The sequence below is a fragment of the Pavona decussata genome, unplaced genomic scaffold, assembly GCF_977016875.1.
Source record: "Pavona decussata unplaced genomic scaffold, jaPavDecu1.1 SCAFFOLD_297, whole genome shotgun sequence".
NCBI classification, from domain to species: domain Eukaryota; kingdom Metazoa; phylum Cnidaria; class Anthozoa; order Scleractinia; family Agariciidae; genus Pavona; species Pavona decussata.
Genome location: NW_028145694.1, coordinates 22,501 through 41,461, shown reverse-complemented (window position 1 = coordinate 41,461; position 18,961 = coordinate 22,501). Strand labels below are relative to the sequence as shown.

The following is an 18,961-nucleotide window of genomic DNA, read 5'->3' as shown; positions in this document are numbered from 1 at the left end:
ACCGAAATTTATGGGATACGGGATATTTGGTCAAAAACTTACAGGGATACGGGATATTAATACCCCCTCCCCCCCTAATGGGGCCTCACTCGTCTTAGCCTAAACGTGTAAAATACCTGTAGGACATCAAGAAAAGCTTCACGTTCTTAATAATTAAGGAATCTGCTTCAACATCGCAGGATCTGGAATTAACGATGGATTACAGGGCGGGGAGGGAGAGAATGTAGTGCACAGGACAAGTTTTTAAGTCACCCCGGGGTCCTCATAGGAAACCTCGTCAGGAAAATTTAGACCATTAAAGTATTTAGACAGCATATAGTTATGTTCACACTACACTGTAAAAGTTGACTAGTTAAAACAACCAATTAAAATTGTCGCCAAGTGCATCTGAGAGAACCTTTTTTTTTTAGTTGGTTTGACCAATTTAAAAAGGTTTAAATTAACTGGATTCTTTTGGTTTGAAATAACTAATTTAGAATAAGTTAAAATAACTATCAATTAGGTCATTTTGACCTATTTGTTTTGCTGTTTTTACTTCAATATATATGTTGTTTTAACCACTAAAAATATTAGTTTTAACCATTTTTTATAGAGTTAGAATAACCAATATCTTTGGTTGAAATAACGTAATTCATTTAGTTAGCGACCATCCAAAATTAGTTAATTCAACCATTTAAAAAAGTACCCGGGGTGCATCTGAGAGAACCCATTCTTTTTAGTTATTGTTAGTTAATTTAACTAAAAAAAATAGGTTACAATAAATTGTTAATTTAACCACAAATAAATAGTTCATTTAACCCATGTAAAAGAGTTAAAATAACACATTTAAATGGATCATATTGGCAAACAATTTCGGTTACATGCATCTTTATTGAATGACCAGGCAGTCAAATATATACATATGCAGTAAACAATGGTTCCATAGAAAGGGAAATTAATGATCACATCTTATCTACAAGAAATATATCGGCTGTGAACTTTTTTTCTTTCTTTTACCTGCTAATATTCATATAATAAACAACCTAAAACTATATAATGATATTGCGAATAGTGTACATGTATGTCTACTTGTTGGCTCACATAATATAAATTGAACAATTTAAACTACTTCTTTCTGTTGAAACCTAAGTGGCAAGGTTTAGTAGAAGGAATTGCTGGATATAAGCATTTTGTCACTTGGTTCAGCTCACCAGAAAAATTCAATTTGATCATGCACAAAGGTTTTACTTTTTTCAATGTAAACTTGCTAAAATTCGACGTTCTTCAATATATCTCAAACTGCATACATTTGGCCAATCTCAGACTCAATTCTATGGAAGAAAGTGGAGTGGTTGCTATGCCATTCTACTCATCTTGCCTACCACTGCTTTAACACTTAACGGCAGTGCGTGACTGCTCCGTCTTGACTCAGGTATTAAAATATACTCAAGAAATAAATAAACATTCTTGCTATGACCACCCTGGCTCTTTGGGTAGTCAGCATTGAAGCTATAGTAGCTTGCAATCAATGTGTCGACGGCACTTAAAATGTTGATTTTTTTGGAAACGGCAGACTACCATTCCTACGGCTGCCAACACCAGTGACTGGATATCATCAACAGTTGCCCTCGTCGAAATGAGACGGGGTGCTGTTGTTGCCGCTATTTCATCTTCTGCACCCAAATCTGAGTCATTCTGCAACAACAAAAAATGATTTGTTGTGACTGTAAATCCTGGACATTACTTACAATCACAAACTACAAACAGCCATTTGTAACACAATATCATCCATCAGTGCCAAACTTAAAGGAAATCCTTATGAGCAAATGGCATTAATAGAGCAACAACCAAAGCTCAGAGAGATTTTTAAGGAACGGCCACTAATCTCATACAAGAGAGGGCGTTCCCTAAAAGACATACTCGTTAGAGCAACACTATAACTGAACATGGCTAAAAGTACGCGAGTGGGAGTCGCACAGGCCTATCTTTATTCCTTTTCCCCCTGGCAATTAATACAAACACCATTACGCATAGCGGTGGCATTGCATTTTGATCAAAAGGGAAGAATCTCTTAATATACAAAAGGAAAATCGCTTTATGACACGCTTGTAAAAGCAAAACTGAAAAGGCTTTTATCAACACAACGGATGCACAGTGGGAGTCGCACAGATATGTAACTTCAACCCCATAGCCCACTTTGAAAATGAGTGATGGCCAGGGTCAAGAGTAACTGCCCAAGTGATTGTGGGATTGTTTGGGGGGATGATAATAATAAGCAACTTCCCTCAAACCTTCTCGCAATCGCTTGGGCATCTACTCTCGACCCAGACCATCACTCTTTTTCAAAGTGGGCTATTTAAACGTGATTCTTACATCTATCATCTGACGATAAATCACGGGCTACGATAAAGCAAGTCATCAAGAGATAATTTAGTGAGAGGCAGTTCCAGTAAGTGGAACTGTAGCTGTGATTGGCTAAAATCAGGAAAGGAATGTGGCTGGAACGTGAGCAGCAGTTTGTGGGGAGGAGCATTTTTGATAAGACACAGAACGGCTGCGAGGGAGACTAAGCTGAGTGAAGACTGCAATAAAAGGAACAGTTGGCAAAGCTTTGAGTGCAAACTGTTAAAGGCCAATGTGATGATCAGGATTTTGCTTACATACTCAAATGTTGGTGCTACATTACACGTCTCCATTAATTATTAAATTACCCAGGAAGTGAAAGCGTTAAGGTAATCATCATCAAAGAAATAAAAGTCTAATTTATTTTTAGAAACAATGAGTGAAAATCAGAAAGGAAAATTTGTCTGGTAACATTAGGGCTAAAGGTCTGGAATTAATAAAATACTTACATGGCCTGTACCAACAGCATGGCAACATGCTCCCTCTCACTGAAGTGCAAAACTGGTGTCTGGGCCATTATTGTTGTGCATAACTGATGAACAAGGGAATTTTGTTGTTCTGCCTGGCGAGAGGAAGCCCTTTGCTAAGCCTTGCTTACATCAGGTTCCCACTATGTGTTGAAACAGACAAAACACAATCAGAATTCATATAACAATTTATTTTTGGACACCTATCTTACTAACATACAAACAACATGCTGTTTTTCTTGATAAATAATCAAGTCCCGGTCTATTTGCCAGCCTGTCAGCTCATACAACTCAAAGAAATGTCTTTTAGGTGGTGAACACTGTCACCAAATTTTTCAGTTAAAACCTTCTTTATTGTATAGCCTAGTGAATAAATATCAGTCAAAACATTTTGTGGTGAATCACCATATCAGTTCAGGTTCCATGTGAGGATACCTTTTTAAATGTTTCTGCTTTTCCATTTTATTTGGTAATTTGTAAAATATTCCTTTGTGAAGTGGGCATGCTTTTCTAAAGTCAATGACAACAGCATTATAATGAAGACCTCTTACATCAACCATAACATTATTAGGCTTCATGTCATTATGAATAAAACCTGAAAGGTGAATTGCATGCAGCCCCTCAATCATTGTCAGTAATAAATGATCTGGTGAACATGATTCTAACCATTTCACTGATTTAAGTCTCCTGGAAAAGTCATCTTAAGTTACACTTTCCTTATTAATGCCAATAAATTCTCCATGCAAACTCCCAAAAACAGGGGAAAACTAGAGTGAGGAATAAGATTTAAAATGGCTTTTGCTTCATTGATCAAGATGGATCTCACAAAACGCTCTTCGTTAAAAAAAATTTCAAACAGGCATCTATACCTTTATATTTACCCTTAAAGCAACTCCCAAATGTACCCTTTCCTAGAACATTGTCCTCTTCTACTTCACGCAAATTTTTCGTAATAAATCATGGTTTTTGGAATGTCTACGTCCTTCAATGTACCGCTAGAAAAATATAGAAGTCTATTATTTTCTTCTTTTGTTTTCTTCCATTTATAAAAATAGCCATTTGGTATTTGCTTGGTGATCTTACAGTTATTTTCAAGGTCAATTACTTTTTCTTTTACTTTCTTTGCTGCATTGGATTGCAAAAATGTTGAGAGTTTTTTTCGATTTATGTGATTCTTCCTTTGCCTACTTTTTCTCTTTTTCTTTCCACTCTTGGAGCACTGAAATGTTGACTGCAGGTCTCTTCTGAGTGGTGTTGCAGCTCAAATGTTTAGAATCAGGCAAGATATTGATTGGAATAGAAAATTAATTTTGAATTTGGTATCACTGATGGAAATTTATTCTATAAAAATGTGAGCCAGGTAAAAAAAGAAAGCAAGAACCCGTAGGCTGCAGATTATAGCCCAAGCAAGGCTGACCCAAGGGACAACCTCAGCTAGGAAATTGTCAGCAGGCAAGCAATTAAATCTTGCCTTGACAAAACTATGGCTTCTGCTGGAGTTCAGCCTTTCAACCCTTATCACACTTTAGTTTTTATTCAAATTCACTGTAAGTCATGTACATAAATGTACACAATATCAAACAAAATAAAAATAACTTAAAAAACATTCAGTTCATTTATCAACAATTCAGTCCTCCAAGTAATTCAAAATAAAAGATTTAAACTGATTTCTCTCTTTTTGTGAGAAATATCCATTTGAGATCCTCTGGTCAATTTTGTTTTTCATGTTTTCTTAAGCATGACATATTTTAATCAAAGTAAAACTGAACAAGCAAACTTGTGCACAAATTATTAAAAAAACCCTACATTGAATGTACCAAAAGAAAAAAACAACAATTTACTGTGGTAATCAATCAATTAGATTTTGAAGGATCTCGTGTTATCTTTCCCAATTGATGGTTTCCGATAAGTGTCCGGCAACAATCACCGGTTGTTTTGGACCGCCAGATGGCAGGGGGACAAGCAAGGCAATCTTTAAACACACAATTGCAAGGTGTATATATGTAGTACGAAAACAAGAGAGCCACGCTTTTCTCAGTAGGGCGAAAACAAACTTGAAACTAAGTAATATGTGAATTTTTCTTCTCAGGTATTGTTGGTTCAACAGAATATAAAATGTGAAAAAAATAGTTTCAGTGAATAACAATGATTGTGTTATGCAATGTCGGAAGGTTTCAAGCGGGGCTTCTTTCAACACATGCAAATTTGAGTACCGTTTTCAGCACGAAAGTACCTACCAAGCTTTCCGTGTCTTTATCGTTTCCCTTTTTTAATGATCAGCCGGCACTTTTCGAAGACTTTTCTTGTTTTCTCAACGGGCTGCCGAACACTATTGACATCAAAAGTCTGCAAAAAGAATACAAATAACAAAACAAGATAAATTAATACAGACATCACGATCGACTGACAAGTTAAATAGTTCAAACGCAATTAATCTCCAATAGATTTTCAATTCTGTATCGCTTTTTTTCGAAGCATATTTCGAGGTTTATACATCGTTGCATGATGACTTTTGGTCTGCTTGCAGCAATGTAACCAGGCATGGCTTTGTAACCACGTAATAATGTGAGTAATGCCGCAGACCGCCATGCCCCAACGCTTTTAGGCGGGAACTTTTTTTTTACGATTTGTAATTCATCCATAGAGAGATTCTAAATATACAAGAAATAAAAGATCCTCTCTTGGAAAACTTCTCATTTTATGTATGTAAACGAAAACTTGAGTAACACTGAGAAGCCACCTACCACGTGCGTCACCTCTGTCCATGCCACGATGAAACGTTTTCTTGTTTTCAGGTTCGGTATGATGAAATTGATCGTTAAATAATCCAACTCAAAGAAATCTTCTCCGTCTATTTCGTTAGCTACATTTGGGTCAAAACACGATAAAAGAGGCAATTATGAAATTTGCTGTTGTATGTACTACCCTCAAGAGGTGGACATCATTTGGATATAGTTCAACTCGGCTTACCTTTGAATGCTTCTATCAGCTCATGAAACTCTCTTTCCTTTAAAAAGTCCATTATGTCCTCCATGGTGGAATCTTTTGACAGATCAAGCACTGATGCCATTACAAAAACAAACGAAAAAACCTCTATCGACAGCGGAGAATGTTCACCGGATGGACGTTTCTCACAAACTGAAAGACTTGGCCAGTACAAGTCATAAGAATGACATGTCACAAAGGGACTTTCATTATATATAATTACGTGACCAAACAGCATTATTTGATAACCAAAAGTTCATTGTTTTAAAAATAAAAGCGGTTTCCGTTAAAGTGTCATTTGGTTAATACCAAAGGAAATTCCAGAGATTGTGCGGTTTTTTGATAAAGCCGGTTTCTATTCAAAACTTAGCTTCAAAGCTCAAGGCCGAGATGTTCAACAAATCAGTAAAAGAATTGAAAAGTGTCACTACTAGCGCCGGTTCCCACGCTAACCTCATAATCACCGAATATCCCGGTCGGAGTGAAAAAAAAAAAAAAAAAAAAATTCAAGCACTGTGCTGACTGCAATCACCACTGGCGTTAGATCCGGCATCCAGATTGGCTGAAATCCATCGCCCTAAAATCATACATTAGGACGACTCAGTTCAGTGTAATCTTGTCAAGCAGCTAGGGACCGATGTTTATTGATCGCAAAAGCACTCAAACATATTAGGTTACGGAAAGCCACAGCCAAAGAAACGAACAGAGGAAGCGGCTGTATATTATTCGGATGCATTTATCTTACTAATCCTCTATTTACACCATTATCGCCAAGTGGGTTGCATTGTGTGTAAACAGAGCACTAATTTAGCTCTCACAGTCCTATTTCACTTAAGAGAAGGACTAAATGTTATTTAAAAAAACCCACTAGTTCGTTTTCGATGGTCAGGATCATTATCAGAGTTTGTTGGTGATCTTGAGGATGGAAAAACGTTCAGTATTTTTTTCAGTAACAGTAAATTTTTATTCATTTAGATATCATGTCTCAGTTACAACCAGGCGGAATATTTCACTGACGTATATTGTAACTTCCGAATAGTAGTGTTAACAACGTGAATATCTTATCTTTGGCGGGAAAACCTTAGAAAAAGCGGGAAACCCGTCAGGACTATCTCACTAAACCACGGCTACGCGCGCTATGGCGCGCAACTTAGGTGCCAGATGTGCTCCACTTTTTACTCGTTGACAATGGCTTTAATGCTAAGTCATTTGCTTAAAGTTCATCAAAGTAATCCTGACTTTTTCATCCGTATGTGATTTCGCTGGTTGCCAACGCACTTTCAAGAACGCGCATGCCTACAAAAGCCATCTTAGAAGAAGACAATCTTCACTCAACCAGTCGTTCGTCGTGAAGACAGTGCAGAAGAAGAAGGCATGGAAATTGTAATTGAAGATACACCTTCCGAAGAACACAGAAAAAAAAACGGGAAAAAAATTAAACACTTCTACTATGACTAATGATTTTGGTCGTTTACACTAATCAAAATAGTCAGAGTTAAATGACTAATCTCTATGGTTAAAACACCTATTATTAAAGGTTATTTTAACTATTTTAATTTGTTGACAATTTCAACTGTTAGGAATGGTTAAAATGACCATTGTTATTAGTCGTGACTATTTAAAATAGTCATTTTAACTAGTCAGTTTTTACAGTGTACATTGCGTGGATTTTGAGCCATTGTAGAATTTCTTGCTGTTGTGCAAACATAGCCTTTTCAATTTCATTTTAGACATAGTTTAGGGAAAAAAATTCTGTAATAGATTCGTCCTCTATACTTTTCTGTTGAACAACACTATTGCATAATAATTTAATTACTAGATACTAGATGCCTTAGTCGCCCAACCGTTCACCGGCTGTATCATTACTCTTTATCGTTATGTTATCGGCCTCGTTGAAATAAGGGAAATTTTAGAGTGTTCAGTTATAAAAGGACAGGGCGAAAACTCTGGAAAAGGGTAAATTAGTTCCAGTTTTCAAAGTTGCTGGCTACAAACTCTCTATATTCTAGCTCCCAAGTCTGCTTGACGCTCAGTTTGAGTCGTATACGGCGTTTTAAAATATGAACATTTTTCTTGCACCTTTTTTTAAGAGGAAACAGTTTGGGTCAGTTATTAAAAGACAGTTGGTGACGGTGTTTAACAAAACCACGTTCTAAGCCATTTTCAATTTTGCCAACAATCGTATCTAGGCATTGGCTGCTGCCGACGGTAACAAGAAGGCTTGCATCCCAGACTAGAAAACTGTCTATCTACTTAAAATAAAACATTTATAAACAGATTTGGAGGCACGCCGATTGTCTTAAGCCACGGCCTAAGTAAGACTTTGTTTAAATAACTGACCCTTTAAGTCCGCCTACCCTTTGCATGTAACTTTATTCATTGGAGTAAAGTGAAAAAAATATGTTTGCAAAGAACAAACGGAACAACTGACGGTTGCTTAAATGCGCTGCATTAATTTTGTGACATTTGTTTGTCATTTAAAGCTGACCAAAAAGTAATAAAAGGCGAATCCTTGTAGACAGGTTAATAACAGAATGTAGACATATAGAAAAAAGTGGCGCCAAAGCTACCGGATTGTTATTCTTAATAAATATGTGCACAGCTTGAAAGGAAAATTTCCTGTGGAAGTCTTATTAGATAATAAACGAGGACGTCTTCAAACAAGATAGGATAGAAACCAAAATTTTAATATATTTCATAACCATTAACAAATACGATTCGCATAAAACGAAGAAATTCATTTGTGACTGCAAACATTGGAAACGAAATCATGAATAAAATGAATCCAAAACAAAAAAGAATTCCTTTCAACGCAAAGAGCCTTAGCAACTTGACTTCATTCGAGAAAATTATTTTTCTCTTCCCTTTGCTAGATCTAAAACTCAACAAATCTCCCAGTATACAGTCAACATTTCAATTCATTGTTCAACAGTTCACGGATGTCATACTCAAAACCGATCGAAAGTTCTCCGTAGTCTTATTTTGTGCTATAATGGCTTGTGCTAGAAGTTTCTCGTGGAGAGTGCTTTATTCCCGACAATTTTGCGCAATAAGATCTGAATCATTAAAATGTTATTGTTTATCTTAGTGAAAAGGTTGTATATATGCATCGGAAGGAGAGTGGTCTTATTATCAGCCTCCTATGCATTTCACAGTAGCTCGACTAGTCAAAATATCACTAGAAGGAAATTCTAACCAAATGTGTTGGGAACACAAATACACCCACGCGCTAAATTCAGTCCTCCCCGCTCCCCCTCCCATTATTTCTTTTATTCAGTTGGCTTATTCGACACGTACGAATAAAATGTACACATATACAAAAAATGTATAATGTTCCAGTGTGTTTCAATTCATTTATTACAACTTTTTTTTAGGAAATTAAAATAATAACTACAAACGGCCTTTGTAGTTCGACCAGGAGCTACCTTTTCAAGTGACTGTCTTAAATATATATTTTAAGTTTTCGCCGTTCTTTTCGATTATTAACAATCAACTCGACATTTGTTCCGATATGAGTTCACTTCAGTTGGTGAAAAAAGGCTAGTTGAATACCAATTTACTTTATGCTCAGTTTTCATGTACCATACACATCATACACTATGGTGAGCCAACTGGCTCTAACATCTGCACAGGGGAAATCGCTTTACTCGTTCTTCTTACCTCGCTAATTTTTGTTACGTTCAACGATTTCTTAAACACCCGTCCTGATCTCGATAAAACGCTGTTATCTTCTAAAACTGTGCTGTTATCCGAACTGTTCGCTGTGCTGTCTAAGGAACATCGTCCGCCAAGCAGATTTCTGAAGATGTCCCTGAAAGCTTTTCGATATTGCTTGTTCAATGCTCCGTAGATAATGGGGTTGTTCGCGTGGTTGCTAAACACCAGGATCATAGACAAAATGTCGATCCAAAGCGGTATCTTGAAGCTGGGCTTAACCATTTCAATTAGGTTTATTGTAGCAGCGGGAATAAAGCAGATTAGGTACGCACCGATTACGACTGCAAGTGTTTTTGTAATTTTCACTTCTTCCACGTTAACCGTTGGCGCGCTACTCGCCATAGAGCTAACTTGTTTCGAGTGATGCTTAACTTGTTTGAAAACCTTGAAACAACAGAAACATATGATGCTGAGTGGAAGAGGAACCGCGATTATTAGAAGCGCGCTGGAGAATGAAACAGAACGGCTGAACCAAAATATGCAAAGACACTTTCCTGTTTGAAACTCAAACTTTGACCATCCAAGGAGCGGGCCTATCGCTAGTGGCAGCGGGATGCACCAAATCAACCCAATTATCAGCGCCTGGTTTCTTGCGTTAAAGACCTTTCGGTAAAAGTTCTGCTTAACCACCATGAAATATCGGTTCACGCTTATTGCAGTGAGGCTGTACATAGAAGATATAACAAATAAAGTAGTCAAAAATCCATTCAGTTGACAAAACTCGTCACTGAAGATCCACTCGCCGTAATTTCCCACGGCGACCAGCATGAAGATTAAATTCGTTGATTCCAGAGTGTCCGCTAAAGCCAAGCTTGCAATGAGAGGACGTCCCTTTGTACGCACTCTGTTGCCTCTGGTACTGATAAAAACAACCATTAAGTTCCCAAAAATACCAATCAATATAACGACGCAAAGAGGAATTGCTGTAACAATAACAGTAGCTGTAGTCCACTTTACCACCATTTTGATTATCTTGTTGTTATAGTTGCGATTCCGGTTGAGAATATAGATTTCGTCCGTACGTTTAATTCAATCCAAATCACTCCAATTGCCCTGGCTTCTTCCATTAAAAACCCTATAAGGGCATAAAGGTAAAACAATGGAGTCAACAATGTCTTACTATTCTGAGTTAATCATTTTCAATCGCTTTCGTTCAAAAAGTTTCAAGGGCTTGAGGAGTTCAGCCAAGTGGTACACCATAGGATTAAAAAGAAAAATTATCCTCCGATGCGGTTGTTAAATTAACGTTTACGCCAAGGTTTGATTGCTGAAATAAGTCAAGCTAATCCGCATTGTATAATCATCGCCTTGAAATCGTTGGTATCCAATAACGCGTTACCAGATGAAAAAAATACCTAGTTCCTCATAATATAATTCAATCTGTCACCAGTTAATTTTGCATATCTTGCGTCGATGCTAATTTTGCCGTTTGATTTGTATTCTTTTTTGTCATAACATTCGACTGATATAAAATCGAAAAGAAAATTAAATATTTATCTAAGCGAAGTCGGTTTTCGTTAAGGCAATGACAAGAAATCTGTCTTAACTTTACCTGCAATAATACAATCGGCACAAAATGAATTATCTTTATTTAAAGTGCAAGAGGCAAAATTGGAGCGTTTTGAACACACAGAAAACCACAAGTGTCATTATGAACCACTACCATAGAAGGAAAAAAGTTATTAATTTAATTGTCAAAGCCAAAATAACATTCGGAAAGCAGCTATGTAAACCAGAAACTGAAATTGAAATTGTGAGGACATATTGTGTTGTTTTTTCATTACGTAGCAACAAAAACTGCGAATGCATATAATGCCAAAATTGAAGTTGTTCGTGGACTTATTTAAGCATTGTTAAATGGCCCGCTAAGCAATAATTTACTTTTTTTGTTTTTTAAAGAGCCACCAAGTTTTGTGTTTTAAAGATAGCGACAGAATTAAAAATGGAAACAAAAACGACAAAATTCTAAAAATTCAAAATACAGTGGAAATGAAATGAAAATATTAATACTACCTGCGTTCTGGATAGGCGATCTTGGTTTAACAGGAATAAATTAAATAGGAAAATTATAAAAAAAGAAATTGTTATGTTCCACTTGGGTCTCTCTAAACTGAAGCATTTATTAGTTTACACAAGGCTGTGACGTCGGTGAACAAATGTGCAGAATTATACGGCAAAGAAATTCCATATTTGTTGAATTCATTTCAAGTAGTTAAAAAAAACCAGTGTGGTTTTATTAAAATGCCATGCCGGGTAATTAACAGAACGTGTTTCCAGCCGAGTTAACTACAATGATAAATTAACAAAAGTGGGCAGAAACACAATCGTTCAAAATTAACATGTTTATTCAAACCCCTTGACGGCTCTTTTTTAACTTAATGAAACAATCTTTGTTAAGATCTTACAAAATTTGCAGCTGCAATTTTCTGTGGGCATATTGACACATTTGCACGGCTATTATGGGTGACGATAGGCGCTAGCTCAAAACGTGTAATTATGTCGGCGAAGTTTTAAGGCGATACGTGTTTTGTTTTGTTCTTTCAGGCCCTAAAATAGGCAAAAACAATTAAACTACTGTGCATGCTAACAATTTGTTGCTTTTTTTCTAAAGAAATTTAAGTAGCCCTGGGTATAATATGAAAAGCGGAGGGGCACGCGCGGAGCAACATGGATAAGAAAATATGGTAACTTATCGATTGGAGACAATTTTGGTTTGGTTATGATCTCACTGTCCGTCTGTACGTTCGTTCGCCACACCACAGCACAACCAATGCAAATGGTACACTCATGTTTGTGAAGCCTGTACTGTCACACGGGTTTGGCGAGAAGTTGCACGGCAAATGCCTTATAGAGAAACATAAAAAAAAAATTTATGTCCACTAACATGAAAAGGCCACGAATAGGTAGAAGCTGAAGGCAACAAGCAAAGAACCTTATCCTCTTTTATCGGTATTACTTTTTTTCCCTTGAAATTTTCTTTAACAAAATTACTTGAAGAAAATTTTAAGCCATGCGCAGTTGTTCGACCGGGTCCCAACAGCTTTTTCCGAACTGGCTCACGTCACATTTCCATGGCCACGTGATGTCATTAAAAATATAATAATAATAATAATAATACTAATAATAATGATAATAATAATAACAATAATAATAATAATAATAATAATAATAATAATAATAATAGTAATAGTAATAGTAATAATAATAATAATAACAATAATAATAATAATAATAATAATAATAATAATAATAATAATAATAATAATAATAATAATAAAATAAATCAACTTTGTTTAACGAGGGTGGCACTTAACAGTCTGACGACTGACAAACCTGTAGCCCTCCGATTCCAGATCGGATTGGAATTTGGAAATGTTGGTTTTTGTGGAGGGAGGAAAACCGGAGAACCCGAAGAAAAACCTCGGAGCAAGGACGAGAACCAACAACAAACTCAACCCATATACGGCGTCGAGTGGTAAGTGCTCTCACCACTGTGCTATCCCTGCTCCCCCTAATGACACTTATCGACTTCCGATCGTTGGCTTGGCTAAATATATTTATTAAGCTTGATAAGCTTGATAAGGAAACGTCAGAGAGCTTCAGACTAAGGGAACTTAACAGCTTTAAAACCCTTCACCCTGTTAATCGTGAGTGGAAAGCCTGCCGCGCTAAATTTTTGAGTCTAGCGACCAGACTATTAAAAAACATGGAAACCATCTAATTTCATCGGGTTAGATGCAATTGGATCGTAACTCATTTTATCGGGTGTTATTCAATCGGGCCAGCGGCGCATCGTGCAAAAATTGTTTCCCAAGGTGCTTTGCAAGCGGCATCAAAGACGGCGGCCCTGGTACAGGGACAACAGCAAACTGCACAAGAACTAATAGAAAACAACATACGAACAGTACTACTTGATGTTATAAACCGACTTAATTCAAATACAGGTCTTGATTACAGCTTGTATCAGGTGGAATGGCTATGCTCGCTGGTTTTGAGGCTGGGAGGAATGTTTGGAGAAACGCTTCTTCCAAACTTGCTTCGAGCTCGCCATCTTTTATCACTCATAATGAATGAAGATTCTTTTGACCTCCACAATGCTGATAGAGTGGTGATAGCAACTGGGGCTAACGGAAGGCCAAAATTAGATATTAGCAGAGATCAGCTGGAGTACTTTCTAGAGAAAGGTTTCAAGGGCGCTGACATGGCGAAGATGCTCAGGGTCAGTGACAAGAGTCTGACGAAACAGTTTACAGATGACTCCAGGAATTTGGAATCCCAGTTCGAGCGAGTTATATAAAGTATGACTGAAGCCGAGTTAGATGTTGTTATACTGGATATACTCCACAATTTTGCGAATTGTGGCTACAAATCCACGAGGGGCTATCTTTTGTCTAAGGGTCATAAAGTTCAGGAAGAAAGAATCAGGGAGGCAATGAGGAGAATTGAACGAGTAATTGATCACAATTGAAAATCGTATTGAAGCGACTGATATGTTGTAATATTTTGGGGTCAGAAATTCCTTCTGGAATAAAGTTATTTTCGAAAGGATTATTTTGGAAATTCTTTCGGATTGTATTCTTATTAAGAGAATCACCATTGTGTGTGTGCAACAGTCTAGTTCGCTTGAAATTTCTTGGCTCAGTTCAATCAACGTGATGCTCGTTCACGAAATCTCGGGTTTCGGTTATTAAACAGAACAAATGGTGTGCCGGTGGCCTATATTCTGATAACGCGCTGACGACGTAAAAGCGTGGTAACAACGTCAGACACGCTACTCTCCTGCGGCTCGTAGCATACTTCTTCAACGTGGTAAAAACAAAGGTTCCCTTACATGTCTTGGCGTCATCTGTGTACTATAAAGATGCACGGCAAAATAGAGTCTATTTTTTAAATACATCGTATTAGAATAAGAGCTGACGTATAGCCGTGAAAGAATCTGAGTGTGTAATTATAGACCACTCGTATCTCCGGTGATTTTAAGAAAATAAAAGAAATTAAAATTCATCAGAAAATAAAATGCCAAAATTGGCGATTGCAAATTGTGAAATTTATATTGTTTGTTTACTCTTGACAACCTAAAAAAAATTGTTTAACTTTGGTTTTGATAGCCTTGGCAAAAGATGACAAGTTATTAAGTCACTGTATTGAAAACATGAAGAAAACCTCCTCTTTGAAGAATTTTAAGGAGAGGACTAACACAGTATTTTTTTTTAATGAGACTAACACAGTATTACTCGAAGATCGCAAAATTAAAGATCAGACAGCGCAAACTTTGTTGCGAAGTTGTTTGAAGGTTAGTGACGTATTTCACAAAATGACTGAAATGTCAAGCGGAAGGAAAAATCAAACGAGAAATCAAATTTTTCCTTCCGAATTGTGTGTGACGGGGGAAAGATTTCCGCAACGCCTACACGAAATGAAAGAAAATCAGATATATAAGAGAATATCGGGATTTTTTTTGCTGGCATGAGCACGAATAGCTACGACTCAAGAATGCTGAAGAATTTAATTTAGATCTTAATAAAGTATGCGAGTTTTAAAAAACACGAGTCATATCTGAGAGACACAACCGATTTTATAAACTTCATCGAAAACACGCAAATCTTAGATGATGTGGCTTTAGCCACCTTTGATCCAAGTTCCCTTTACACAAACATCGCTGAAACAGAAGGGATTGAAATTATTAGTCGTCACTACGAAGACCACTATGAGCGCAATTTACCAATTCCCACAAACGACTTACAGGAACTTTTACGGCTCATACTCGAAGAGAATTCTTTCAAGTTTAACGAAAGATAATTAATACAAACACATGGGGTCGCCATGGGAACCAAGACAGCAGTTGCTTTCTCCGTTTTTTTTTTAAGGCAGACCTAGAAAAACGACTGCTAATGGCTAGTCACTCTAAACCCTTAGTTTGGAAACGATTTCGTGATGACATCTTTTCACTGTGGAACATTTCAATGCAAGAAGTTTCCAGTTTTGTTAACTTTGCAAACACGTTCCGCCCTACAATCAAGTTCACTTTTGAAATGTCATCTGAGCGCGCTGTTTTTGTTACACTGAGGTCTTCAAAGGACCTCGTCTTCCAACTCATAAAATCCTTGACTTACAAACACATTTCAAGCCTACAGAAACTTTTCAATACCCTTTAAACTGTAGAAAGGGCTTAATAAAAGGAGAAGCATTACATCTTTTAGGGACTAACTCAGTCAGAGAAAACTTTGTACAAAACGAGACTTTGAACACAGACTCTAATAAAGAGGCCAACCTTTAACGCTCGTTCAAGAAACGCTTACTGACGTAATAATTTCACTAACAGAAACAGGGTCTTTGCAACAAAACAACACAAACAAAAGAGACTTTACCATTTGTTATTACCTATAATCCGGCCACACCAAATCTCAAAACGATTCTCATGAAACACTGTCACATGATTCAGCAGCAAAGCTGTAAAATATCTTTAACCAGCCACCGATTGTCTCGTACAGGAAGGAAATGTCCGTCAAGGACACCCTTGTCCGCGCGAAAATTCCTTCAATCTCGCAAACGATAACAAAACAAACAAAGCGGTTAAAAGCAAACTAGAAGACAATTTGCATACGATCACTTCAACTGACTTCTAAAAGCGCCAATCACGCATCCATGCGTTTATAAATTGCAACACAACCCGATCAAAATATTTTCTGATCTACTATTCTTAATCCATCACTGATCATTCGTTACGAACGTAGAAGGTGAGGACTCGTAGACTTTATTACAACAAATCCTTTTAGGAGAACTCGGATTTTCTTTTTCCGAGTATTGCCATGTCAAAGATTGAAAAATACATTTATCAAAACCTTTTTTTTATTTGTCGTATCATTAGTGTCACAAAGCAATGTGTCTGACCTCCGTCCGTTCTTCTCATAATGCTCTCCATTGAGCTCAATAATTCGCCTGGCTGTACTATCTAATTTCAAAGAAATATATTATATGACCAGCTTAAAGTGCTACTACGATCAAATTTTCGAATACCTTTTATTTGCGGTTGATTGGTAGTTTATTTCCTAAAGTACATGATCTCCAAGTTATATCCTCATAAGATGAAGGAAAGTGCGATTTTTTTGCGCTCAAACTCCACGAATTTTCATCCGCCATTGAACCGCCATGTTCCTGCGGCCAGGTTACCAAAGGCAGATGGTGTCCAATGACAACAGAGGCCGGGTCACCCGGGAAAAATAAGTGACGTCAGACTCTCAACTCGAAGCCCAGGCAAGCCCTACGAGGCTAACTTCTCATACGGTTTCGAACACGTTTTCGAAAAATGTTTCGTTCTTTCAATGGTGGGAAGTCGCTGTGTTGTTCAGTGGTATAACAACTGCTCTAATCGAGCGGCAGGAATTGCGCTGCATGCGAGTCCGGCCGACAGAACGAGAGATGTGTGGGTCCAGTTTGTTGTCTTGCACGTTTTGCTATTTTCTCGGTTTAGTTCGAGGGACACTTGGACATTCCACCCAAGTCAGTGAACACAAATAAAACCTGATCTTTTGAAAAGGGTAAGCGATCAGGAGATCGTGAACCTGAAAAAAATCTCCGAAGGGGAAGGAGCGGCAAAAGGTAAGCTTATGTAAAGTGGGCGAAATGTGTGAATATTGTTTTTTATCTTTGGTGATTCCTCGATACCTTGTTCAGCACCCATACAAAAAGCAGTCACAAATTTTTATACACATTTTATATTGCGTTTCTAAAGTACTAAACTTTGATTGAACGAGTAAATAATGTAAGTGCAACTAGCTCCCGGAACTAGCTTTTCCCTCCGAAGCATTTCCAAAACATCTCAGTGCGATAAGAGTAAGCTTGTGTTTACTTTGCTTGTGCAAAAGCTTGTGGCAAAAACTGTGCAAACAAACGCGAAGAAAACCACTTTAATTATCCATTTTCACTCAGCTTTCGATAAGGTGGTCTTTGGCGTTTACAAAAGGGTTCCTTCTTTCTTTTAAGTGGTTTTCTTGAAGAAATAGTTTGAATTTTTGGTTTAAGAAAGGTTTTACGAAAACCTCACATTCAGTTGTTTCTTATCAATTAGATTCAATTGGTAATGTATTTTAAATTTTGATTTATTTTTCAGACGCTGAGTTGCAACAACGTCAAAACCCAGCTCTTACTATTAAATACAGGGCAAAACATACCTTGCAGAGCACAACACGTGAAAAATGTGGACAGCCAAGAAAAGGCCAGTGCTCCTCCTTAAACTAGCAGTTGAAGAGCACTGACCTTTCTCAAGGGCTTTTCTTGATGTTTTGTCATCAACCACCAGTTGACAAATAGAATCAATAAAAGAACTGTTTTCTCTTCATTCATCATGCCTCCTCTTTGTAACTCTTTCCATTACATAGGCTTCTGTTTTAGGGAAGGGTCAGAAATTAGTGGGGACAGGGGGGGGGGGGGGGGTGGGGGAGTGAGGTGGAGATTTTAAATTGAGCAATGAAAATGATGTGACCCTCCATAGCGATGCAAATGAAATTTCACGACCCTCCCCCTGAACAGGTAATACAATGTAGTTCAAATACCAGAAAAAGAAAACAAGAATGGAGGCAAACTGTAAGTTACTCAGTACTGGAACCATTTTGCCCCAACATAATTCAAATCATCTATAGAGCCCATTGGCATCATATAACTCCATTATGCTACACATTTCCTTTGCATTAATATTTTAATACTTAATACTTGTCTTGCTTTTGTTAAATAATGACTTAAATTAACAAATTTTATTTTGTCTTTTGTATATAACTCGCTCTCCCTGTCATACTATAAATTATGATTGCAAGAGCATAAATTTATGTGACCCTCTGTTTTCACTGCTTATTCTTTCATGACACTCCACCTCCCCCCCTCCCCACCCCCTGCTCCCTGCTAATAGGGAGCTGAAGCACAGACATTCCTGAGCCATGTATAGCAACCAGAACTCAAATGTTTTCTCTTTTGGTGTGGTTTTAAATAAATACTTATTTGAATATAAACAATATTAATATGGTAGCCACTTTGGAATAAGGTTTATGGTTCATTGTCTGCAGTACATTAATAATTTTATTTTTATGTTCATTTGAAAAAGAGTGCCAGAATCTTGTTTCACCAATAAATTTGTTGTTGTACAAAATGAAATTGAATCTACTTTTTCTAAGAATAAACACTGATCAAGAAGAACAACCTTGAGAAAAAAATCAAAGGTGGCTCACAACAGTCTCAACTTTACTTCATTTTGGTAGCATGCATTTGCCCATCTCTCACTGTACCAAAAGTGAAAGTAACAAGAACTGTTACCACAGCAACAGTGTATCAAACTCATCAACACTTGCTTGGGTGTTTGCCCTTAGACATGTAGGACAAAGGATGTTTGTCGTTACGTTGATTTGACCCTTCATTAGAAT

General features: G+C 37.1%; 1 protein-coding gene and 3 long non-coding RNA genes across 8 annotated transcripts in view; 2 read left to right on the top strand and 2 right to left on the bottom strand.

Moving 5' to 3' along the window:
- Window positions 1-850: 850 nt before the first annotated feature.
- LOC146454900 (uncharacterized) lies at window positions 851-5,627 on the bottom strand. Of its 3 annotated transcripts, none has more exons than XR_014859146.1 (3): window positions 5,087-5,447; window positions 2,843-2,992; window positions 851-1,674 (listed from the first exon to the last, which is right to left on the bottom strand). It is a non-coding gene; the product is annotated as an uncharacterized LOC146454900 (long non-coding RNA). The 3 variants fall into 3 exon arrangements; XR_014859147.1 differs by having other exon boundaries at window positions 2,832-2,992; window positions 5,087-5,387; XR_014859148.1 differs by lacking the exon at window positions 2,843-2,992 and having other exon boundaries at window positions 5,087-5,627.
- A 3,546-nt stretch (window positions 5,628-9,173) lies between these two features.
- The window catches only part of LOC146454894 (melatonin receptor type 1A-like), a 31,688-nt gene continuing 21,900 nt past the window's right edge, over window positions 9,174-18,961 (bottom strand). The window contains exon 2 of one of the 3 annotated variants that reach the window (XM_085094901.1): window positions 9,174-10,626. In XM_085094901.1, coding sequence (XP_084951027.1) covers window positions 9,432-10,514 — 1,083 coding nt within the window. In that variant the 5' untranslated portion in view covers window positions 10,515-10,626 and the 3' untranslated portion in view covers window positions 9,174-9,431. The remainder of the gene's footprint in view (window positions 10,627-18,961) is intronic. The other 2 variants (XM_085094902.1, XM_085094905.1) reach the window with 2 other exon arrangements.
- On the top strand, window positions 10,634-11,960 carry LOC146454899 (uncharacterized). Its single transcript, XR_014859143.1, has 2 exons — window positions 10,634-10,871; window positions 10,911-11,960. It is a non-coding gene; the product is annotated as an uncharacterized LOC146454899 (long non-coding RNA).
- On the top strand, window positions 16,658-17,893 carry LOC146454898 (uncharacterized). The gene is made up of 2 exons (XR_014859145.1): window positions 16,658-17,150; window positions 17,662-17,893. It is a non-coding gene; the product is annotated as an uncharacterized LOC146454898 (long non-coding RNA).